General features: G+C 41.2%; 1 protein-coding gene across 2 annotated transcripts in view; it reads left to right on the forward strand.

Annotated features, from left to right (window-relative positions):
• Positions 1–1,104: 1,104 nt before the first annotated feature.
• The window catches only part of LOC149280871 (CREB-regulated transcription coactivator 1-like), a 99,301-nt gene continuing 73,786 nt past the window's right edge, over positions 1,105–26,619 (forward strand). The window contains exon 1 of one of the 2 annotated variants that reach the window (XM_089500014.1): positions 1,105–1,233. In XM_089500014.1, the coding sequence (XP_089356140.1) occupies positions 1,108–1,233 (126 nt within the window). In that variant the 5' untranslated portion in view covers positions 1,105–1,107. The remainder of the gene's footprint in view (positions 1,234–26,619) is intronic. The other variant, XM_089500013.1, reaches the window with a different exon arrangement.

A 26,619-nucleotide genomic window follows, 5' to 3' on the forward strand; every position in this document is an offset into this window, starting at 1 on the left:
CATAAATATGTATAATTATTTCCACTAGGTACAGTATACTTTGTATACGTTTCTAACTCTAGAAAAATTAGCCCGTCTTCCAGGGCAACAAATACCGTAAGTATAAGACGACCCTGATTATAAGACGACCCCCCAAAATGTGAATATTAATTTAGGAAAAAAAGAAAAAGGCTGAATATAAGACTTCCCCTAAAGGAAAAAACATTTTACTAGTAAATATTAATTCACATGTAAACTATTTTTCAGATTTAATAAAAACTATGATTGAAAAAAAGTATTTTTTTGTTTTTATTTGCCAACCTGCCCCACGGCGTGCTACTCTGCCCTCCAGGATATGCCTTATACCCCCCTATATGCCACTCTGACCCCCATATATGCCTCATACCTGCCTATACGCCACTCTTCCTCCATGATATGCTATTTAACCCCCATTATACCACTTTGTGCCCCAGAAATGCCTTTTAACCCCATATATGCCTCTCTGCCTACAGGAATGTCTTATTTCCCATTATGCCACCCCCGACTCATACCTAGTAATTCAGACTCCCTGGTCGGAAGATTACCAGAGAGGAGGATCCAGGTCCCCCGCAGCGCCGCGGGGGATCTGGATCTTAGTCTTATAATCAGTCCTCTACTCGAGGTCCGATTATAAGACAGCCTCGAATATAAGACGAGGGGTATTTTTTTCTGAAAAAAAACTCATCTTATAATCGAGCAAATACAGGTAACTACCGTATGTCTTATTATATTATTATGTTTATAATTTTATATTTGACCTTAAATTATTATCCGAACCTAAGAGGTATATCAATGTTCATTAATGTACATTAAAATAGGTAAACACCCACTTTCTACAGCTATATAAATCACGCTTTGCATCCCCAGTCAGGATCACGCACAACCCGTAGTGTTATATAGCAGCACAATATGTTCGTTTTATTATAGGGCACACACACCAAGTCCCTTCGATCCCGGGACGGCAGTCGGGAGCGCGCTCGCAGTGCCAGTCGTGACGTCGCACTTTCCGTACTCTCCCTTTCCTCGTACCGTGCGACGTCAGGTCCAGAACGGGAGCGCGCATCCTGAGGAGGAGGAGGAGGAGGGAAGATGGCGACCTCAAACAATCCGCGGAAATTCAGTGAAAAAATTGCCCTGCACAACCAGAAGCAGGCAGAGGAGACGGCCGCTTTCGAGGAGGTCATGAAGGACCTGAGCATCACCCGGGCTGCACGGGTAAGGGAAGCTCCAGGCTCTGGAGGGACAGGATGGTGTATGGGGAGGCTGCGAAGGGAGATACACGGGCAGTGGGCAGCTCATTAGCAGATACCCCCCCCCTCGGTATAGGAGGAAGAGGAGGTGGAGGCCAGCACCTGCACAGGAGTGAAGGCTGCTCCTCCTGCAGGGCCAGGGGGAGGAGGCAGCAGTAGGGGCGGCCTGGGGCAGGCAGAGTGAGCAGCAGGCCTGTCACTACATCCCACCGAGCCCTTGATCTGTGCCACCTGGCCGACCAAATAATGGCTCATTAGCCCCCCCCCCATTGCCTGGCATGTGTCAGTCGCTGCAGCTAGCATCCCAGGTGCCGGGCTTTACTCATCTCCTGCCCTGCCACTTGTTACAGCATAAGTCCTGTCAGCGTCCTCTTCCCACAGCTGGTGCCAGGGCTGGCAGGCACAGAGTGACCAGACCTCTCCCGAATGGGGGGACATGCATGCTGCCTGGTGACACTGGTCCCATGGTGACTATTCACCCCTGCAGGTGGGGTTGCCACTATCCCAGAGAAAAGAGGGGGATAGGTGGGTAACCCTGCCAACGCACTGGCATTCTCTCATGTGTGTCCTGCTGTCCAGGAGGGCATGTTAAGATTGCCCGTGATGAGAATAAAGTAACGCGTGTACGTTGCGGAATCTGTTGTAGTATCAGTTAAGAAACGTTACGTCTGTCGAATTATTTGGGTTGCTAAAGTTTGCGTGTCATGCTTTAAAAAAAGATCACTTCAGGCTAATATTTCAACTGCCTGCCACCTCGGGCTCTGCCCGTTGGCACCAGAAGTATGTAATTAGACTTATTATTTAAAATATTTTTTTTTTTTTTGCTCTATGTGAAAAAAATACTTGCATTTTACGAGAGACAGCATTACCATTAATACAATCGTATAATTCCTTGCACTTTGTTATTCTAGGTGTTAAAATGATTATTCATATAAAATATATATATATTGTTGTGTGTTTAATAAATCTGCGCTTGCCTTTAGAGTGAGAAATCATCATGCTTTCTCATGTTAGATATGTTCCATACCGAACGGGGAAGATCTCCCAATATTGTCTATTTTGTGTGTAGGTTCTCAAGCATTTCAGATATCTAAGTCCCTTTGGGCTATATCCGCTAAAGGGAGAGTTGCGCTGTTCATGTTAAGCAAGTTGCGGAAGATAAAGGGGCTGGCCCTGTATAATGCATAATTCAATGTATAAGGCTTTGAAGAATGCTGATTTAACCTATACGTTATGCTGCGCCATCCTGCATCTTCATAATGTATAGATAAAACAAACCCTTCCGACAAACTTTCCTGCCAACCCTTCCTTTAGTGAATAGACCCTTTTTTTCCTGAAAAGTACATTTCCGAATGCCTCGAGAAAAGCTTGCGTTGATTGGCTTCACTGTTTTTGTGGTTTTTTTTCCCCTCCGGTATAATGTGAAGTGTGCGCTTCTCTTGTTTAAAAGTAACACTTGAAGTATAAAGCTATGTGCAGTTTGTTCAGCCGAGGAAATGTCTGTCCTTCGTGTACAAAGATGTTTCGTGTTGTTTTCTTCATTCGATGTGGCTGGAAAAAAAGTAAAAAATAAACCAATTTCCTCTGTATTTCATGTGGTGTATCATTGGCTGTATAGATCATGGTCGTTTATGTCAATGTATGTAGTCTGTCTGATCACCGTTCCTATGCGTAATTAACTAGGGGATGTGCCCAGGTTTACCTTTTATGTCCTATCTGTACTTTTTGGCAGTGAATGCCCTCTTGTGAAAGATGTCACGCTGTAACAAGACACTTGAGTACTACTAGTAGACGTCAACCAGCTGTTTTTGTTAGAACAAGTTTAATTTTCTTTTTAATGACTGTATAACAAAATGGGTTAAAACAGAATGTAAGGTAAGTGTGTAGTTCAAGAGCATGAGTGATTTATTTCCCCGTGGCAGCCACAAGATATTCAGGATAACAACATCTGTGTTATAAGTGATGAGGGCTAGTAAACATACATCGTGATTGCCCCAGTTGTGTCATTGGTAACTTTGGTAATGTATATAAAAGGAAGTGTCTATGCACAACTCGAGCAACATCCGGAAAACAATAGATTTTTTTAATGGGGCATGTAATAAATAAACTATTGAAATCCCAGCTGCATGTATAGCTTTTTGATGGCTAATCTGCGTCGGAGTTTGGGGCCGGCCCGGATTGGCCATCTGGCACACCCCGGGCGAATGCTCCATTCAGCAGATTTGGCACTGCCATGCGACCATAAAAACGTAGCGTGCGGCCTGTCATGCCCAGCTCCCCGGCAGCCGTAGTTACGCCGCCAGGCGTCCGCTGGCCTTACATCTCCAGTGCTGCCTCATCAACCCCAGTGCGTCTCCGCAAGTCTGCAAGAGAGTTGGAGTCACAACCCACCGACTTCGTTATACCTTATGATGGGCTAACCTCAGCGAGCTTCTCCACGTAGGACTTGATTGTACATAATTCATAGTTAAATCAATATTTCTTGAAAGTCACCCCATTGATTGAATTATTCATTTTTCATTATGCATGGCCTGCTCAGTCCTTTATGCACGAGATGCTCGCTCGGCCCTTTAATAACATTTAAGCCTCAACTTTCCTGGAAACGTCTAGTTTAGTGAATTAAACCCTTTCTCTCCGATTTGCAGGATTCCCAGAGTTGATGTTCTATTGAATAATTAAAAGGCCATCATATACACAATAATGCATGTGAAACAAGAGGCCATTTGTAGATTAACATGGTTTCCCTCTTGCAAAAGTATCCCATTGATTTCAATGTTTAAGCAGCCAGTGGTTGGAATAGACTGGCCACGGAGAAGGGGGCTTCAGCTTCTCCTTGCGGCCAAGTACTGTTTTTTTTTTCCTTCTTAAAATACTTTACCAACTGGTGTTTACCGAGTGGTGTTCTTGCAAGAATTCTGCCTTTGGAAGATTGAAATACTTATAAATGTGCTTTTCCTATTGATGTTAATGCTTATGTTAATCATCAGTGGACCTCCGTTAACACAGATGATCGCGTGACACCTTTTGACCGCAATTTTGGCTTAATGTTGATAAATATAGCCTCATGTTTGCCTTGGACATTGAACGAAGGGAAATCATAACATTATTTAGACTCCTGCTCCAAAAAGCGTTTGCACTAAGACAAGCTTTTAGGTGTATTGCAAGAAAAAATGAGCCCTAAGTGGTTCAGTTGCTGAAAGACTTCACTTTTCTCAGACGGAACGAATGCACATTCACTTTTCTAAGGCAGTGTGCCCGTATAAATGACATATTGTTTTTTGGGGCTTGAGGATTTACCGTATTTGCTCGATTATAAGACGACCCTGATTATAAGACGACCCCCCAAAATCTGAATATTAACTTAGGAAAAAAAGAAAAAGCCTGAATATAAGACGACCCTAAAGGAAAAAAAGTTTTACCAGTAAATGTTAATTCATGTAAACTATTTTTTTTAAATAAAAGCTATGATTGAGAAAAATATTTTTTTTTGTTTTTATTTCCTTGTATTTTCCAACCTGTCCCCCAGTTACGCACATCTGCCCCAAGGCTTGCCACACCAATATGGCACTGTGGCCCATGATATGCCTTTTAACCCTCTATATGCCACTGTGCCCCATGGTATGCCTTTTGACCTCCTATGTGCCACTCTGCCTCCAGAAATGCCTTATACCCCTATTTCCCATTCTGGCATTTAGGGGGTTAAAATGCATATTATGGGGCAGAGTGGCATATAGGGAGGTATAAGGCATTCCAGGAGGCAGAGTGGCATTAAGGGAGTTAAAAGGCATTGTATAGAGCACTCTGCCTCCAGAAATGCCTTATACCCCTATATGCCACTCTGGCATTTAGGGGGTTAAAAGGCATATTATGGGGCAGAGTGGCATATAGGGAGGTATAAGGCATTTCAGGAGGCAGAGTGCTCTATTAAATGCCCCCTTAATGCCACTATGCCTCCTGAAATGCCTTATACCTCCCTATATGCCACTCTGCCCCATAATATGCATTTTAACCCCCTAAGTGCCAGAGTGGCATATAGGGGTATAAGGCATTCCAGAAATGCCCTATGCCCCCATTTAACACACACACACACACACACACACACTTACCGGGCTTCCAATTTCCTGCTGTATTGCCGGGGCAGCGGGTTGACGTCTCCTTCCACTGCAGCCGGAAGGAGGTGGAGTTGGCAGCGGGGGTTTGTCTGCGTCCGTCGCGGATACCTTCCCCGGCTGTCAGAGATCAGAGTTCCCCTGATCTCTGACAGTCGGGGAAGGTATCCGCGACGGACGCAGACAACCCCTGCTGCTAGCCACACCTCCTTCCGGCTGCAGCGGACGTTGTCTACGCGAATCGCTTAGACGTCAACCCGCTGCCCCGGCAATACAGCAGGAAGCACCGGTAAGTGTGTGTGTGTGGGGTGGGAGACAGGAGGATCCAGGTCCCCTGCAGCGGTGCGGGGGATCTGGATCTTGGTCTCATAATCAGACCTCTATTTGAGGTCTGATTAGAAGACGACCCCGATTAGAAGACGAGGGGTATTTTTCAGAGCATTTGCTCTGAAAAAAACCTCGTCTTATAATCGAGCAAACCATATTCATTTATGTGAGAATTTTTGTTTTAGAATTAACATTTTAAAGTGGAGAAAAAATAGCAAAACACATTTATTCAGTCCTACCGTTATATAAATTATACACAGCTAGAACAAATGGGAGAGATACCAAACATATATTTATCATGCCTTGATTTAAGAAAACACATCTATATGGCTATATCATTTTCATTTAAGTGTATTTTTTTTCGTTTTTTTAACCCCAACTTAACACATTCCCCACTAACTCAAAAAATTAACCCTGTTGGGTCAATTGAAGAACTATGTATTATTATTAAAAAAAAAAATGTAGTAGGGACTGCTATACTCTTGCTGTTTGCCATCTGCCGTGCAAAGTACTCATTGACTGCAAAAAGATACTCCATAGCATTTGTGCCACTTGATCCATTCTCATCTGGGCTAGCAACTCGTGGAAGCGTTCTTGCTTCAAGTCAATCTAATCCCTTAATGGATGTATAGTTCTGGCAGCAGACCAGTGAAACTCGCTCTAAAAGGGAAAATATTAATGATTAAGAGATTTCCCATACATCAACATGTGAACTTATTTACTACATTTTAATATTTTTGTTTAGTGACAGTATAGGGGAAGAGTTTTTCAGGGGGTGTGTGGGTATGCGCACGCCTCTGGACAGTTCAATTTCTTAAAATGGGACACAACTGTCGTTACATTGAAAAGCATCATTGGTTCTCGCTATTCAAATTGACACTTTGGTTTTTCTATTAAAAATATATTTTTCTCTATGAAAATCCCCAGTTGTCTTTTTGTTGATCATCAAGCTAACCTTGTAGGTTTGATTTATTCATTCTATCCTTAAAAATATGGGGTATGAGTTTTAGACTCAGTGTATGGGTAGTTTAAAAACAAAAAAAAAAAAGAAACCTTTATTAAAGGCACCTATTGGATACAAATTGCTGTGTTGTACAGATTTCAGTGTTCTGGGGAAGAAGAAATGGGAAACGTGAATTCTACCAGATGTTCTATCTCCTTCTATGTCTCTGCTGTGTTTGCAGAAATGTAGCCTTTTCCCTTTCCTGCCAAGTTTTTCTGTGTAAAACACTGCAAGGAGCCTCAGTCACTTCAGTTTGATGGACGCTTAGCCTGCTTAGCAGTCTTTTGTACTCGGTGGTTTAGCCCCTGAGCTAGGAGAGATTGCTCTGGGACCAGGTGCTGATACACATGAGACCTGGTGCTGCCAGGAGGCAGGCAGGCAGGACCCACCAGAAATGAAACACAATTTGATTCATCATCCTTTTGCCTCTTGGAGATGCCCTTTGGTGGGGGGGGGGGGGGGTGTAACCCAGGAGCTTTACGACACTAATGAGCTGGGTCGTAAGACGCAACAGCAAACTCCTGCCTGATATTTTAATATTTCACGTTGTTATACTACCTTATACGTTGTTAACTCTGGGGTGATCACGACCGCCATGGTATTACAAACGTACAGGTACCAAACACCCCCCATCTACCTGATAGCTAGATGACCTATTGTTATTTCTCAATACCAGCAACATGGACATTTTGCATGGCATTCATCTTCACAGATTTTAGCTCAACTGATCCTTGTCCTTTGTTGTCTGTCAATTACTGTAAAGGTTTTGGAGAAATGTAACGTAAAACAAAGATACAGTGCCAAAGTATATTTTATGGATGTGCTATTTAATCTAAACATGCTCTTCTATATTACTGACACATTTAAGTGTGTCTTTATGCAAATGTAAATAATATATCGTAGGTAAGCGTTGATCACCAAATCAAAGTGTGTACTAGATTTATACAATTCTAAATTTGCCATAGCGCAGGGGCCAAATGCGGCCCGCGGAACCTCGAGGTGCGGCCCGCGTGAGATCGGCAGCCAGGATCACAAGAGCCCTGCTGCTTACTTGTGGGAGGGTCTATTCTCTGCTCCAGTCCTGCCTCCTCTGTGGGGAGAACGAGGGAGGCCGCGCCCCCTGCTGAAGTCTGTGAGCGGCATCGAGAGCTGTAGAGCAGGTAAGGGGGTGGGGTAGGTTGTGTGAATGACTGTCTGATTAAGGGAATGAATCTGTGAATGAATGAGTGTGTGTGTGATAGCATGGATGTGTAAGTGCTGGAACCTAGGCATGATGGGACTGTGATTGCCGTTAGCAATCACACTCCTATCATGCCAAGTCAGCCAGTACATGCTGAAACCTGGCTAGCTGCCCCCCTTGTGTATTGATGCTGCCAGCAGTATGGGGTCTGCACTTACAGCCACCCTGTACCAGCACGTATTGGCTGACTTGGGATGATAGGAGTGTGATTGCTAACAGCTAACAGCAATCTGCTAACAGCAATCACAGTCCCATCATGCCTAGGTTCCAGCATTTACTGGTTGCCTGGGTATAAAAAGAGTGTGTTTGCTGTTCGCAATCACGCTCCTATCATGCCAAGTCAGCCAGTACATGCTGAAACCTGGCTAGCTGTCCCCCTTGTGTATTGATGCCGCCAGCAGTATGGGGTCTGCACTTACAGCCACCTTGTACCAGCATGTATTGGCTGACTTGGGATGATAGGAGTGTGATTGTTAACAGCAATCTGCTAACAGCAATCACAGTCCCATCATGCCTAGGTTCCAGCATTCACTGGTTGCCTGTGTATAAAAAGAGTGTGTTTGCTGTTAGCAATCACACTCCTATCATGCCAAGTCATATTGTTGATTTTTTTGTCCAATTGTGGTGTGTTACTTTTAATAAAAGTGTGGTTACACACTAAAATTGGACAAAAAATACAATGCCCAGCCAACCAGTACATGCTGGAATCTGGGTTTGCCTGAGATTGCTGTGAACAATCATAATATATAATTTTTTTGTACAATTTTGGTGTGTAAGTTACTTTTATTAAAAGTATGTGGGGGGGTGGTCACTTTCAGTTTCGGCTAAGTGAACCCTGAATTTTCGGTTATGGTCCAGAATTTTCATTTTAGTGCATCGCTAAAATAAATAGAACTATTTTATTTTTACTTATCCAGAATCTTGAATTTGTAGGCCCAGAAAAACCAGTAATCAGTGAGAGGAAAAGTAAAGGTTTTGTGTCATTTACTTTATTTTAATCTGCATATCTTATTAAAGGCCATATTTTCTCTCAGTGAAAAATGAGTGCGGCCCTCGCACGTATACAATTCTGATGAAGTGGCCCACTGCAGAAAAAACTTGGACACCCCTGCCATAGTGCATTGTTTAAATAACTTTAGGAGTAGCAGCAGAAGTTACACACACACACACACACACACAATCTTGATGGTGAGTTGCAAGCGTCAATACTTGTGCATAACAAGTTGGCTAAGATTCTGTTTGACATCTCAGAGATTGTATTATTATAGTTGTCGTTTGAACCTACTGTTAATACATAAATATGTAATAGCATTTTGCTGATGGCCGCTTGGGAATGCATTGTAGAAGCGTTGCAGGTAAATGACATATGACAAATGTTGCTGATGTTATATATTCCAATAAACTTCATTTCAGGGGTAAAAAAACCTTTGTATAAATGGTTCCTGGAACAAATTGTCATATTCAAGGTGTGATTATTGTGAGTGGGTGCAAAGCTAGCAGTAGGGCTGAAACAACTAATCGATAATAATCGATAATGAAAATCGTCAACGATTTTCATTATCGATTAATCGAATCGATTTTTATCGATTATAAAAAGTTTTTTTTCAGAGCAAATGCTCTGAAAAACTCCTCTCCTTATATAATCCGACCTCAAACAGAGATCGGATTATAACACTAGAATCCAGATCCCCCGCAACGCTGCAGGGGACCTGGATTCCCCTCACTGTCGGCCGGTCTATCACTTCCGTCTCTCTCCCCCCTCCCATACACCGCTCTGCCTCTCTCCCAACTCAGTTACTGACAGGCACTTTCACTGCAGCTTCATAGAAGCCTCAGCGTAAGTGAAGGGCAGTAACGGAGGATGGCTGTGTGCATCGTGCAGACCCCCACCGGCTGACAGAGAATCATCCTCTCTGTCAGCCGGTGGGGGTCTGCATCGCACAGACAGCCTCCGTTACTCACCTTCACTTACGCTGAGGCTTCTATGAAGCTGCAGTGAAAGTGCCTGTCAGTAACGGAGCCGGGTAGAGAGGCAGAGCGGTGTATGGGAGGGGGGAGGAGTCAGAGGGGTGTATGGGAGCCACACACCACTCTGGCTCCTCCCCCTCCCATACGCCACTCTGCCTCTCTACCCGGCTCCCTGGTGTCTTGTGAACCTCCGTTGCTGACAGGAGGCAGAGTGGAGTATGGGAGGGGGAGGAGCCACAGTGGTGTATGGGAGGGGGGAGGAGCCACAGTGGTGTATGGGAGGGGGAGGAGCCAGAGTGGAGTATGGGAGGGGGAGGAGCCAGAGTGGAGTATGGGAGGGGGAGGAGCCAGAGTGGATTATGGGAGGGGGGAGGAGGCAAAGTGGTATATGTGTGAGTTATAGTGGTGTATGGGGGGGTATTATGAATTTCTGGGCATATAGGGGGTATAAGGCATATCTATTAGGCATATCAGAGGGGAATAAAACATATCTGGGGGTAAAAGGTATATCAGGGGGCTCAGTTGCATATCACTGGCATATAAGGAGTATAAGGCATATCGGGGGCACAGTGGCATATCAGGGGGCACAGTGGAATCTGGCATATAAGAGGTATAAGGCATATATGGGGGCAGAGTGGCAAGCTGGGGGTCAGATGTGCATAACCGGGAGCAGTTTGGTAAATAAAAAAAAATTTAAACAAGGCTTTCTTCTCATAGTTTTTATTAAATATGAAAAATAGTTAACATGAATTAATATTTACTAATAACTTTGTATTAAAACCTAGTTTGAGAAAGTGTTTGGGTTCTTGTAGCTTTTATTATGTCAGTAAAATAAGAAGGTTAATAGAGAGAGAGAAGCCATTGCAATAAAGAGATGAAAGTGTAAATTGTACGTTTTTTTTATTACATTATTTTAAATTGAAAAAAAATTGCATTTTTTTATCCGATTAATCGAAAAAATAATCGGCCAACTAATCGATTAAAATAATCGTTAGTTGCAGCCCTAGCTAGCAGTGCTGTAAACTTTAGCCATTACTTCTAAAATACTAGCATGATACGCATACTGTACCTGTGTCTCTATCTGAGAATACGTCCAACCCATGCACTCTGTCTAGAGTAATGAATTACATTCTATTTATTTCTAGAACGCCTGTAGATTCCCTAGTGCTATTACAATAAGAGTGAAAATTAACAGTAATGTTAGAGTTGACAGTATGCAAATAGACAGTAAGATTCCAATGATAAAACATAGTGGTCCAGATGGAGACCTCTTGCAAACTTACAATGTAGTTGAAGATTGAAGAGGGAATGAGATTGAAGGAGAGGGACGATTTAAACTGTACTGGGTGTAATGTGGAGGTATTGAAAATGGGGAGGAAGGATGCTTTCTTTAGGATTCAGGTTGAGGGTATGTTAAATTATTCAAAGTCAATAAAAGTTCATGTGCAAAGGACTGTGCCCTGTATTAATAACACAACTGGAAAATATTTATCGCTGTAACTTGAAGATGGATCATTTAACAAAAATACTTGTGGCTTTATCTTTAATCCCCGAAGCCAGCTCACCATTGTTTTTAAAACTTTTCTGTGGGTAGCTAAGTTTTTAGTGCGCCCAAGCGTACTATTAGTTACCTGGTTCAGTTTGGGTCTAAAAAGTCTTATTTACTCTTTTTTATTATGATTGTTATTATGACTATTCCTCTTGTTGTAAATCCCCCCCCCCCATAGAGTGTAGCATATATTGAAATGAACCAACAGTGAGTAGTGTACAGGATAGGAAGAAGAGAAAGGATTGCTTTCACATTCAGGGAACAAGTTCCAGTTGTCTTTTTAAATAGCCCTATGATGGCTGTTAGAGTAGAATAGGTATCTCCAGGCTAAGGTTTTCTTTCTTTATTGCTTCCTACACTGCAATCCATTATGCTACGGGCCCAAGTATCTGTACAAACACCTCCATTCTCACTAATAACCACCCACATGATAACACTTTAAGCGCCAGAACTACTTTACACTAGAGCAGTTTTTATATTTCTTTTATTTACTGTTCCCACACACTTTATATAATATATATATATACATACACGGATATAAGTGTATATTGGACACCTCTTGTATAGGTGCCAAAGGAATAAGACAAATATTAATTTACCTGTCTTGATTTCTTGTATGCCTAAGATTTGCCTCTAAAAGGTGACCATCACAACTTTAAAAGTTGCCGTGATGGGTTTCTAATTTAAATAGAAGTCTCTGTTTTCAAAGCCAGGCAATGGAATATTTGTGTGTAAAGTAAATAAATACAAAAAAGTAAAAGAAGCCAAGCCCAGATTATTTCGCTAGGGCCATTTTGCTACTTTTTTTGCAGTCTATTATCAACAAATCCATTCACTCCTACGACCAATTTGCGGGAACACAATTTTTTGTGCCTGTTTTAACACATATAATGTGCTATGTTCTCTTAGATGTCTTGGCCAGAATAGGACGCCATCCCGCAGTACAATGATACTACGGGTAACGGTAAATCCCTTTGTAATGGATGTGCCATGACTACTTTGTAATGCATTTGATTTAGAACCCCAGATTATTTTTCTAAAAATGTAGGCATATCGGCATATATAACCAATAGTCTTCATTTTGAGCAGTCTTTTTGGCATAAATGCCAAAGTAAGCAGTGCTTAAAGTTGCATCATTGCAATTTTTTTGTGCAAGAAAATACAAACCTCTACCTCTTATGGTGGTAATAAAATTGAATTTCAGTAGCAATATGTATGCGTAAAATATACCATTAAAGATATATTTGGGGGGGAAAAGAGAATCAACTTCTCCCACATGACTGTAACAGACTTTGATGCAGTCTTGTTTTCCAAGTACCTGAGCTTTGTCTCTGACAGAAATAGGGAACAGTGCAATTGTTATGGACGGTTGTTAACATACACATCCTCATTGTCCCTAAATTTGACTGGCTGCATCTGCTCTTGACACAGCGCTCCTCAGCAAAGTTTTGATCAAAACAATAAAGTAACTTGAACAAAGGAACACAACTATAATAACTGTCTATGTATAAGGGACATGTTATTCAATAAAGGTATAATGAATGAAAGTAACTTGAACAAAGGAACATACACAACTATAATAACTGTCTATGTATAGGGGACATTTTATTCAATAAAGGTCTCTCCTTGTATGTTATAACGCATTCATCAGTGCGTGTGCGCTTTGTCGCTATTCATCACAAACAGTTAGTTTTTTCTGCAAGTACCTAGTAGCACATCCAGCTTAATTCATGGATTGCCAATGGGAGCTTTTGGAAATGGAATAGATGGAAGGATGCACTTCCTACAAGTACTTGAGACAGTACTCTAATAGTATTTTTTTCTTTATTTTCAGTACGGTTGTGGAGTCAGTAGGGCACCTAGTGTTATGTGCCTAGCTAGCTGGTGTTAGGCGCGTTGGAAAACTTTTCCATGGGTGTCTGTTTCCTTGTTTTCTCTGTGAGCACAGGCTTGCACCCATTTAGTCTTCATAGTGCTCAGCTTCACCTCATCCGGCACCATGGATCTCCCGTGATGTCTGGCTCCCCTTACGTGACAATACTTCAGTACTTAAACAGTGTTGTTGCAAGCCGAGTTGTGTACTATATCATCGCTGCATTGTTCAGTATATATTACTTACATATTTAATGCTTTATTTTTTTTTTAATGGGCAAGGTTTTACTTTTCCTTTCTAATTGGAGGCCTAGCAGTATCAGAGGTCATGCTGGATGTTGTGGCTGAACTGCCAAGCATCAAAATCTCACTTATATTTTGTGGCATTGCTATCTGATTCCACCGTAGCATATGCCTGCTAGGTGGAATACTTCCTCTGACTTATTTAAAGTAAATTCGTAATGCATCTGCATCTAATATTGGCTAACACTGTAACTGTATTTCACAGTGATCCAACAAAAAACAAATGTATTTAAACAAAGTACCTCAACAGAATGCCAACAGAAACTTAATTGACAATTTGCTATCTCTCTCTCCACTTCATGATCGGAGGTTTACTAACATAGCCTTTGTCATCTTACATGGCTTATGCATGTGATTCACTTCAACAGCCTAAAAAACTGCATAGAAATCCTGAGGATAGATTAAAGATAACATTTCCTAGATGTATTTTAAACTGTTACCACCCTCTATACATACTGTACGTTTAAAAAAAATATATACTTTTAGAATAAAGCATACGTATACTGCCTAGTTTAGTAGGTGTAGGCAGGAGGGGAGAAAATTAAGAAAGAGGTGATAAAACAAGAATGCCTGCACCAATTTCTATGTAGGAAAATATATTTGTCTATGGAGATGTTCTTAGGTGAAACATATACCTTAAGACTTTATTTAAATTTAAAAAACAAGATTGTGGTTCATACCTAATTTATATACTGCTCAAAATAATAAAGGGAACACTTAACCCCTTCAAAGTACCTCAAAGCCCGGAGCAATTTTGCCATTTTTGCGCTATGTCGGTTCAGAGATTATTCTCTTTTCCTGTGAATAGTGTACCCATGTAAACTATATATTGTTTTTTCAAGGAGAGATAGAGCTTTCGTTTGATACCATAGTTGGATGATTAGCTGAAAATTTAGAATGAGAAATTTAGTAAAATTAGAAAAAAAACTGATATTTTTTTTTATTTTTTTTTTTTACATTTTCCCTCTGAATCCTCACAAAATTAGGTAAAGTGATGGAAAATCCCCTCCAAATTTATCAATTCAGGTGTCCTGATTTCAGAAATACCTAATTTATATAGATTTTCCATACTTTCCCAGCACCAGGGAGCATACTATAAGGTGTACATTTTTTTTTGTATAATTTTTATGCCTATGGCTTAATGGGTTTGGGGGTTGTGAACGGGGGCAGGAGGGTTATACTGGCTAGATGTTATGCTAGGGCAATGGGATGTAAGGTTTTATTTTTTTAATATTTTATTTTTTATATATATTTTTTTTTTTTTACACAAAAATGGTTAGAGGTCCTCTTAGGGACCTCCTGAACATGCCAGTGACATTATTCTTTTTTTAATTATAATTATTTTAATGATTTTTTTTACTATTATTTTCTAAATGAATAAACTTTTTTTCTGCTTTTCTGTTTCAGGACGGCAGGGGGAGTGAGAGACATGGTTTCTTAACACCCCCCCCCCCGCGACCCCCCTGCCCGAAACTGCCCGATCGCGCATTTGAAACTGCCCGATCGCGCGATCTGGCAGTTTGAAATGTGACAGCTGTTACAGCAGATGCTGGCTTCTGCTGTCAGTGGGGAGTCCAGGCTGCAAGAAGGGCAGGACGTACCGGGACGTCCATAGAGGTTTCTTAATATGCGTTTTTTTGACGTCCTGGTACGTCTATAGGGGATTGAAGGGGTTAAACAACACAATGTAACTCGAAGTCAATCACACTTCTGTGAAATCACACTGTCCACTCAGGAAGCAACACTGATGGACAAGTGCAAATTATAGGCAATTAGCAAGACACCCCCAATAAAGGAGTGGTTCTGCAGGTGGTGACCACAGACCACTTCTCAGTTCGTATGCTTCCTGGCTGATGTGTTGGTCACTTTTGAATGCTGGCGGTGCTTTCACTCTAGTGGTAGCATGAGACGGAGTCTAAAACCCACACAAGTGGCTCAGGTAGTGCAGCTCATCCAGGATGGCATATCAACGCGAGCTGTGGCAAGAAGGTTTGCTGTGTCTGTCAGCGTAGTGTCCAGAGCATGGAGGCGCTACCAGGAGACAGGCCAGTACATCAGGAGACGTGGAGGAGGCCGTAGGAGGGCAACAACCCAGCAGCAGCACCGCTACCTCCGCCTTTGTGCAAGGAGGAGCACTGCCAGAGCCCTGCAAAATGACCTCCAGCAGGCCACAAATGTGCATGTCTCCACTCAAACGGTCAGAAACAGACTCCATGAGGGTGGTATGAGGGCCCGACGTCCACAGGTGGGGGTTGTGCTTACAGCCCAACGTTTGGCATTTGCCAGAGAACACCAGGATTGGCATATTCGCCAATGGCGCCTTGTGCTCTTCACAGATGAAAGCAGGTTCACACTGAGCACATGTGACAGACGTGACCGAGTCTGGAGACGCCGTCGCGAACGTTCTGCTGCATGACCGGTTTGGCGGTGGGTCAGTAATGGTGTGAGGTGGCATTTCTTTGGGGGGCCGCACAGCCCTCCATGTGCTTGCCAGAGGTAGCCTGACTGCTATTAGGTACCGAGATGAGATCCTCAGACCCCTTGTGAGACCATATGCTGGTGCGGTTGGCCCTGGGTTCCTCCTAATGCAAGACAATGCTAGACCTCATGTGGCTGGAGTGTGTCAGCAGTTCCTGCAAGAGGAAGGCATTGATGCTATGGACTGGCCCCCCCGTTCCCCAGACCTGAATCCGATTGAGCACATCTGGGACATAATGTCTCGCTCCATCCACCAACGCCACGTTGCACCACAGGCTGTCCAGGATTTGGCGGATGCTTTAGTCCAGGTCTGGGAGGACATCCCTCAGGAGACCATCCGCAACCTCATCAGGAGCATGCCCAGGCGTTGTAGGGAGGTCATACGGGCATTGTTACTTGTTTTAAGGACATTACATCAACGTTGGATCAGCCTGTAGTGTGGTTTTCCATTTTTATTTTGAGTGTGACTCCATATCCAGACCTCCATGGGTTGATAAATTTGATTTCCATTGAGAATTTTTGTGTGATTTTGTTGTCAGCACATTCAACTATGTAAAGATGGAAGTATGTCATACGATTAGTTCATTCATTCAGATCTAGGATGTGTAATCTTAGTGTTCCCTTTATTATTTTGAGCAGCGTATATAATATATTTAAAACCTTAATTCTTATATTGTCTATATTGAGTTATTTTCCAAATATTATTAGTTTTTTCAAAAACACATATGCTGTTAAATACATAATTTAACAGCATAGTCTGAATAAAACAAAACCTATAATACATGTCAAAAAAGACAGAAAATATTCATTATATACAAAAAAACAGCAAATCACAAAAGGGGAGGAAGGCACTGTTACATGTTGGTGTGTGGGGTGCGTTCCTAGCCCACTTGCACTTGAAGGATGGGAAAACCCACGTATGGTGTGCGAGAACATCTTACATTGGGTTTGTTCACCAAAGTGCTGTGTCTGGTGAATGCGCTCGGTGAGGTTTTGAGATCGGCAACTATATGAGAAAAGTTTGTTGTCTCGATATTACAAGAACTTTGGAGCTTTGTTTAGGAGTTGTGTTCTGTTGATGTTTGAATCTAATGTCTATAGAAGGAAGATGATTGTAATGCAGGATTTTGTACCTATTGAGTATTATAGTTTTCCACATGTATAATGTTGGATCCATCATGAGATCTTAATTTTGACTGTGGTTTCTCTTGCATGAAGCTAATTAGTATTGTGCACCAGTGGGTTGTTTTTATCTGTGTTTTCAAGTTAGTACAGGGGTGCTCTGTTGTTTATGTTGTCTTTTGTATGCTTAAGTTCACGTTGTGGCATTTCCTAATTATCTGTACGACTGTTCGGTAGATCTAGTCTGTCTTGTTTGATTCACCTTGGTAGTTTTCTCTAGGTTGTAGTAGTCCAAAGCAGGGTGGATTTTGTGCTGAACAAAATGGTGAAAGTCCTTGTTTATATCATATTACATTTGGAGGGTGAGAGTACTGGTATTATAGATTAATATTTGTTTAGATATATTGTGCAAGAAAACAACCATAAAGGAGACATATTTGTTTTCAGGGTTTTTTGTTCAAAAGGTTTGTCGTCTTATTCTTAACCTCTATACACAAGTAATTTGGAAAGCTTTTTGTTTCCTCTGGGAATCAAATACATGATCTGACAACTAGAATAAGCATGTCTTCTATGTAGCCCAGGTGAAAATTAAGTGTTAAATCAAACGTGTAAATCATGTGTGACTTTTGTTTGTGCAGTATTCTGCCGTAATCTGATTTCACGATAGCATGAGAATGTTTAAGAATATTGTGAACGGTATAACCTGATGTTTCCTTTCTTTAGAATGGAAATCCATTTTGTGCTTTAACATGCAAGCTACTGAATGACGGTTAGTATCAGTATATGGTAAAATGCCCTTGTAATTATAGCCACATACGGTTATGCAGGGTGTGCTGTATTATCAAAGCATCACTTGGCACGTGGTACATTTGTGATACTTTTGCCAAAGACCATGCATTACACATGTGAAACAATAATGGCAATGAGTCATTGTATACACCTAGCCTGGCCAAATCACCTTGGCTTTGAATTTTCACTCTTGCGGTGCTGGTAGCAACAGTAGCATGTTGAGATGGGCTTATATTCAATGCATATTTGCTTCTCAGGTAATTTCCAGCAAGTATTTTGCCTTAACACAAAACAGCTTGATAAATATATGTAGTGATTTCCCCCATTGGGACTCAATTAGAAAAATAAAGAAAACATTGAAAGCTACTGTATAAAAGGAATCCAGCACGATTCAGGAATAATACATGAAGTCAATAACAATGAGTAATTTCAGTGCGTTTTAGTCCTGTCACCTCAATGCTTTAACGTCTTAAGAAAACCCAATGCGATATAAAACAAAATGAAGCTATCTCCTCTTTACATCATAAATGAAAGTACAATCATGCTGATTCCACGAACATCTATGTTCAAGATGCTGTCATGCCTCAATCCCCCCCTGATGAATGCCCTTTACTTCTTGCTTGCCAGCCTTGGTATCTCAAGCACTTAGCGCAACATTAAAAAAAAAAAACACTGCTCAGTTACAAACCCAGCACCTGAATCCTGATCAAAGTCAAATGCTGGTACACAGGCACTGGCAGCGAACATGTATTCATGCTGGGCAAGCACCAAAATATTTCTATTGGGATAGAAATTAGGATCTATTGGGATCCCACAGAAGGGGAGAAGTTGACTACTAAATAACTTAGTGAGGTATATTCACTAAAAGGAGAGTTGTCGAGAGAGTTTAGATTTCGCTCCTATTCATGAAGGACCAATGCTAACAAGTCTGTCTAGCAAAAGACTGAGCTGGCCCTCTATAATTCATATTTCAATGTAGAAGTTTCACTGATTTTACTTTGTTATACAGGGCCAGTCAGTGTAGCAGAAGCTCATTGGGGTTAACCATTTTATGATGTATGTAAAGTCAAGGAGGGAGCTGAAACTACGGTTATGCTGGTTTTTTTAGTGAATAAACCTCATTGATTTTACTATTATAACTGCTCACTTTGGGTTGCAACCTTTACTCTGTCCCTGATAGAGAGGACTTTCTTTTACACATACTAAACTTAACTCAAAGGGCTTGCAGTTCAAGAAGTCCACATCACCTTCCAGTCCACTCAGAAAGTAGTTGGTGAGTTAACCTTTTCTCTTTGTTTGTGTTATCTCTACATTCTTTGTCAAAGCGTATATTGGAGGTTTTGGTCACTGCTCCACTTGCCATAAAGAGGCTGCCTATGCAGACAATTTACATTCTATACGTTCTGTTCTGTTCGTGCTGCCTAATATTTTTACAAAATGTATGCTATAAACTGACCAATTGAAAAATTCTAATGCATCTTGAATAATCTAAAAGTAGCTTTTGGTTTCAGTGCTGTAATCACTCTATGAAATACCTTGGGTTTCATTTCAAATCTGACTTAAATAGATGGTTTCTCCTGGTTTGAGTGGTGGAATATAATGAAAATTCATATTTTGCCCTGTTTGCTTTATTTCAGACATTCCTTATAGTATTTGCTAGATTTTTTTTCGGGCAAAGTCCTGTCTGAGTTTGGAGTACTTTGAGTAGAACTGAAATCCCTGAATCATTATATCACTGGCCCACATATTATGGCTTTTGTGCTTTTTTTTTCTTTATGCCCCTGAAAGACTGGACAAACCTGATGGCACCTTTCGCTGTAGACCTTTGGGACCATTGCACTTATTTCCTATTCCCTTCTCGCTCTTACTGTGGGTTCACAATCCAACTCTTGACCATAACCCATCTTCTTTACCCAAATAAAGTACTGAACTTTTTGGCCTCTGAGGTGCTGGATAAACCCTATAATACATAACTGGACACTTTGAGAAACATGCAATGTTTCTCATTGCATTTCTTCCCATACTAGACCTCTGACTGCAGTTGAGGACATCTGCCAAAGGTACCTATCACCAACAGGCACTATGTAGATGCAGAATTGTTTCCTGCCTACATTAGACTATACAGTTGGGAACTGCTATTTCTTCTCTCCCGAGCTGGTTGGGAGAAGAGCCATCTTGCTCCTCCTAAATGTTCAACTCACAGCGCATGTCATGTGGTTTGAACATTGGGTACGAGCTATATTTGCAGACCAGTGTTCCCTGGTGCTGCCTGGACTCTTCTATTGAGGAGGCAGAAGAGGGCCAGGAAGCACAAAGACTACAAATCTTATTTATTCCATAGCCAGGACTTGACTTTATTTTGTATTACTGTTAACTGTGTACAAATGGAAGTGAAGGGGAACGTTTATCTTTTACTGTAAGTATATCCATTGTGAAAAATCATATTTTTGTAAGTAAAAATACATAGAAGTACATAAAAATAAGGGATAACTTAATAGGCAGAAATAATTATGCAGACTCCTAGAAAAAACAATATATACAACATTTCCCCATACTATTAATGTAAGGTGGCTTTTATGTTTACATGGCTTATCTTTGTGTGTAAAATGACTTGGTTAAGTGCAAAGAACTGTAAAATGTAAGATTCTGAATAACTGACACATCCTCTTTAAGGATTTTTTTTTTCAGTGCCAGGATTCTAATATACTTTTATCCCAGGTAGACTTGCAACTTTTAAATAATTGGTATCTTTGTACTTGGCTGATAGCAGACAATTATTTTAAATTTCACTTACATCTAGCTGTTGTGTGAAATTCCTACTCTAGAAAATTATGCCTTGTTTTTTTCCACTCCTACTCCTTTTCCCACTTACGTGTTTCTTGTATTATAAGATATTCAATTGAATACATTTAAGTGACAGATGTGGTGGGCAAAGTATACTTAATGGAAATGTTGTGAGTTTGCTGCATTTTAATGTTAGCCTCTCTCTCTAAAGTGAGCTGCATCGCTGGAGTCATTGGCAGGGGCACTTGGATAGTGGTCATGTTTGATAATAGCGCATTTTCTACATTATTTGCAAATGACAAATAATACAAACATATTGGAACCATGTGGTTATTGGATTGTGAGTGTTGATTATTAAATATGAACAATGCTTTGTCACAGGCTTCCTAACAGGAAAGTTAACCAAATCTGTGTTCTTAGCAACATGATAAGGCTAAGACTGAGTGTCTGTTGACATCAATTTTGGAGGTTTCATATGGCGGAATTATCATTAGTAGCTACAAACAAACAAAACAATAATGAAAAAAATAGATCATGCCATCTGTCATTGTTGTTTCAGAAAATGGAATCCAATATCTAGTGTATGTCTGCCAGTGGAAGAAAGACCCTTTCTTTGATATCTGCGAGCTTGGCCAGTTTGGAAGCTATGAGCCGTAAAATCTCGGGTATAATGCGTGGGTATAACTTCGTGCTCATTTTTTTTAGGAAAAAATGCCTGTGGATAATATGCACCCACCACTTAAAAATCTCCATTTTTTTTAATCATAATGTGTGTGGTTTTTACCTTGTGACCTGGATGACCCTCTCTCTCTCTGTCTGTTTCTGTCTGACAGGAGGTAGAGGAGTCATCTGCAGAGTGTAACTAACGGCAACTGCTGTGCTGCTTCATGGTTTTTTTCTTATTGTTGAGCGATCCTGCAACATAACAAATTTTAACTCTGGTATTATACCTGCCTCCATTCATGACTCTTGAAAAGAGGGTAATTGTGCGCGTTATACCCACAATTTTACGGGACATACATACTCTTGTAAAAGCATACTTAGGAGTACATTCCTCTGGCTTTTAATGCCCTACTTGTGGTTTGAGTCATATATATTTTTTTTTATGATATAATGTTTCTGTTATACTCAATGTCAAGAGCTTTAAGTACAAAACAAAAGTGCAACAGAACTGTAATCCTGCTAGAACATTCTTCTTTTCCTGCAGGGCTGCCGGGGACCTGGATCCTCCTCTCTGGCTGGCAACCTCCGCTGCTCCTGGCACTTCCGCCGGGGCTTGAGCACTGGCGTGACATGACCTTCTGGTGCTCGGTGATAAAAATTTGGCAGTTTATACAAACCCAAAGCGCCCCCCCCCCATGGGATGAAAATTAAGCAAAAAACTCCAAAATATCTGGGCTCACGTTCACTTACACACGCTCTCTAAATATTTCCCTACCTTCTTTGCCAACCACTTCTGCTTTTGCATCTTTTTCTTCTGTCTTTTAACTTCTCTCTTGTCTTCTCTCTGCTATCTTCTCTCACATATTCACAGACATAACCCAGACAGAATGGGTGGAATGGAACAGAACTCCAACAAATTGGCTCTTCCCCTGGCAGGGGTAAATGTCCCCTAATCCCCGGCACTCAAAGGGTTAAAATGATGCAGAATGGCTGTATCAGTCCCTATCATGGGATTACAATAAAATAAACATCTTTTCCAGCTCAGACAAAGTGACTGTATAATCAGATTAATTGGCAGCCAAACAAGAGCACTTCCTTTTTTGCCTTTCCTAACAAAATCATAAAGCTTTGAGTCTTGAATATTTATTTGTTCTTTTTTCTCTCTCCAAATAGACCTAAAAATGTGCTTGTTCTTATGTTCACAAATTTTTACCGCTGCGCTTTACAGAAAAGTAAACATTTATGCAACTGTGTGTGTGTGTATATATATGTAATATATATATATATATATATATATATATGTGTGTGTGCGTGTGTATGTATTCATTCCAGTGGACACTAGTATATGCCACGTCTTCGGCTACATTTTAAAAGGGACAGTCCACTTATTGAAATATTCATTTATATAGCATTATTGTATCCTGCAACGCTGTATGATGGAGTTTAGTGCATATAATAGCTGAGTGGTCCCTTTACAGTTTTGTATGATCGCTCTTGCAAATTCAGAACACCCCATATGCATTTGCATAGTGTGTGTGTGTGTATGTGTGTATATATATATATATATATATATATATATATATATATATATATATATATATATATATATATATAATTAGCCCAGGGCCACCCTCCTGCTCCTGCTGCCGTTACACATTGTTCATGTTTTTAATCAGTCTCTAAAAAGTCTATCAGACGTTCAGTATTATTTCATGAACCATAATTGATATCCTACGTTCAGAAACATTATATTTACCCAGTGGTGATGACATTGCTTACTTAGTTGTATAGCATTTGTGGGATTTTCATCACTTCTTTTATAATTAATAACTAGCTGTGCGACATTTATATTTGTAATAAAAGTGATATCTGGCCTGCCGTATCTTTGGTGTAAATAATGAAAGCGGATATTTAGTTCTATGGATACACTTATGCCATAATATCCACATTTTCTGTGAAGATATCAAAATCTTTTATTTTAAATCAAATGACGATTTTATTTTTATTTTTTGGGGTCTGTATGGGTAATATTTTTTTATCTGGCTTTAACAGAACAGATGGTTTGAACAATTTGTCAAGAATAAATATTGAACATGAGTCACTAGAAATGCTCAGTTGAAAACTTAAGTAACACTGCGCTATTATGTCAGACATGATTTAAAAAAAAAAAAATCCTTCTGGGAGCTGAAACAATGGAATTTTTTTAATAGTGTCCATCTGTAGTCAGGGCCGGCCCGACAACGGAGCCAAGTGGGGCAACCGCTCCAGGCGGCACTTTTGAAGGGGCGGCACTTTGCCGCCCCTTGCCCTTTTTTTAAAAAAAAGCGAAAGAGAGAAAGGGGCGCCGAGTGGTTTTCGCTTACCAAGCTGTCAGTACCCGCTCTCCTCTGCGGCGAGTCTCCTTGTTCGGTCTCGGTGCCGGCTTGTAATGCTGAGTGCCGGAAGATTTCCGGCGCTCAGCATTACAAGCCGGCACCGAGACCGAACAGGGAGACTCGCCGCAGGACTGCTGAAAGGTAAGTACAAGGGGGGGGCGGAGGGAGAGGAAGGGTAGATAATGGGGGGGGAGGGCGGGAGGGACGGAAGGAGAGGAAGGGTAGATAAGGGGGGGCGGCATTTTAAAATTCGCCCCAGGCGGCATTTTGCCTTGGGCCGGCCCTGTCTGTAGTTATCATAAAGGCTAATTAACATGTTTTTTTTCCTTTGATTTAATGCAAAATATTAAGGGGGGATTCCCTTTTCATTACTTACTAGTGTTTCATAGAAAATTTTTGTAGTGGATTCTTTTGTCATCCCTGTTTCGACAAAGGCATGTAGCTGAAATGGGGGATCTCACTGGGCGTCTGCCTCTTCTGTCCTTATATGAATATAACTTATGTTGGTACATTTGATACTTTTTTTTTATATGTTGTATACTGTGTTTTGGTGTTGCAGCACCTAGTAAAAAATACATATTTTGTTAGCAATTCTGTTTATCTCTTTCATTTCTGGAATGCTAACCTATCTTTCTACAATGTGGTATATACTCGGTGACGTCTTTAGCAGCTTTTTAATTTCCTTGTGATCTTGTTTACTGAAACGTTTTGTTGACAAAGTATGGGCAGGAATGTTCGTTCAAAGTGTGGCTGAATTGGAGGCTGCAAACCACATATGTAAGAGACATGGTGAGAATTTTAATAAGAGAGCTGGGAGGACTATGTAAAATTTTCTCATTAGGCTCCAAAACTTTTTAAACCCACTGATAGGACTATGTAAAATGTAAGGTGTAATTTTACTAATCAGATTAAAATATATCTATCTATCTATCTATATATATATATCCAGACTAACTTGATGTAATACGGGGGGGGGGGGTTGCGTTTTTTTAATGCTAGAACTTCATATAGTTGAGGTCTTAATGCTTCAGGACACTTTTAGGTCTTGTGTATAAACAGTAATTCTAGAGCACCTCTACCACATTGGATTTGCTCTTTTTATACTGTATAACCTGGTTTTTGATAACTCACCTTGTTTCAATAACACGAATGTTTTCCCGTGTGTGATATAGATTTTCACTTCAATTTTTGTAACAGGGTTATGAAGATTGTAATCGTGACAAGTACCTAAATTTCTAATGTATTAGCATTTTGCCCCTGGTGTGGCTCTAGTGTGCTCCCACAGGTGTAAATCTCGTGTGTAGAATTGAATACAATGTAAGGATGAGTGCATCTTGGGATGTTTGTGTATCTATATCTGTCTATTAGTGTGTGTGTGTATATGTATAATTAGTGTGTGTATATTTCTAGTGCACTTTTATACAAGCTTTATTATTATACTAGAATCTTTGATATACATATATTTGTTTTGAAGATCCGCGTCTGTCATTGAATGATAGGTTTTGTGGTTTAACCCCTTCAATCCCCTATAGACGTACCGGGACGTCTAGCCTTTCGTGCAGCGTCAGGAACATATCCCTGCCGCTGCACGGGAGAACAGGCTGTCGTTTGACAGCCTGGACCCCCCCCTGGCAGCAGAAGCCAGCATGCTGGCTTTCTGCAGCCCGATCCCCTGTAACAACTTGGTGTGTCATTAGCCTTGGGGGACTGAACCACACCCGGGTCAGTGACATTACTGCCGGATGTGCGACACTGGGGGAGAGAGAGAGAGAGAGAGAGAGACAGAGAGAGTTCGTTTTGCAGAGCTGCAGTGCTTAGTGCAAAACCACATTATATATTGGGGATAGTGTAGTGTTTTAGAAATTGGCCAGGTAGGTACAATGGCGCAACATGTCTTCAGCGCTGAGGAGGCTCATGACTGCCTCACTCAGTCTGATGACGATGCCACTCTGACCGCGTCAGACGCCGAGGCCACTCTGACCGCGTCAGACGCCGAGGCCACTCTGACTGCATCAGATATTGATCCAATATCTGAGGAATCCTGCTGTGCGTCAGATAATGACGAGTCAGAGGAAGACGATGATGGCCAGGGTCCATCTGCCAAAGCCAGGCGTGGAGAGCCTGACTCTAAATATAATTGGGTGCCCCCAAATATGATAGACCCAGTAATCCCTGCTTTTACTGCGACTCCTGGCATCAGATGTGACATCGATGCTAGCGAGCCAAAGTCATTTTTCCATTTAATGTTTGCCCCCGAGTTTTTTGAGCTGCTAGCAGCTCAAACAAACGTCTATGCAGCCCAGTGTCAGGCAGCTGACCAAGGAGACAGAAGCCAGACCTGGTACCCCACTGACTCCCATGAAATTAAAAGATTTTGGGCCCTGACCCTTATGATGGGCATTGTGAAAAAGCCCACGATACGCTCCTATTGGAGCACAGATCCCGTAATATCCACCCCTGCTTTTTCCCAAATAATGCCCCGGAACAGGTACTTTGGGCTCCTAAGATTTTTACATTTTACCGACAATTCCCAATGCCCCCCTAGAGAGCACCCCCAATTTGACCGTTTATATAAATTGAGGCCCATTATTAATTATTTTTCACGTAAATTCCCTGAAATTTATACCCCCGACAAAAATGTGGCTGTAGACGAGTCCCTGGTCCTATTCAAGGGTAGACTGAACTTCAAACAGTATATCCCGTCCAAGCGAGCGAGGTACGGTGTAAAGTTATATAAACTTTGCGAGAGTGGGACGGGATATACTGTTT

The sequence above is a fragment of the Sceloporus occidentalis genome, unplaced genomic scaffold (genome assembly GCF_023333645.1).
Source record: "Sceloporus occidentalis isolate IW3139 unplaced genomic scaffold, rSceOcc1.0.p SCAF_145, whole genome shotgun sequence".
Taxonomy (NCBI): Eukaryota; Metazoa; Chordata; class Lepidosauria; order Squamata; family Phrynosomatidae; genus Sceloporus; species Sceloporus occidentalis.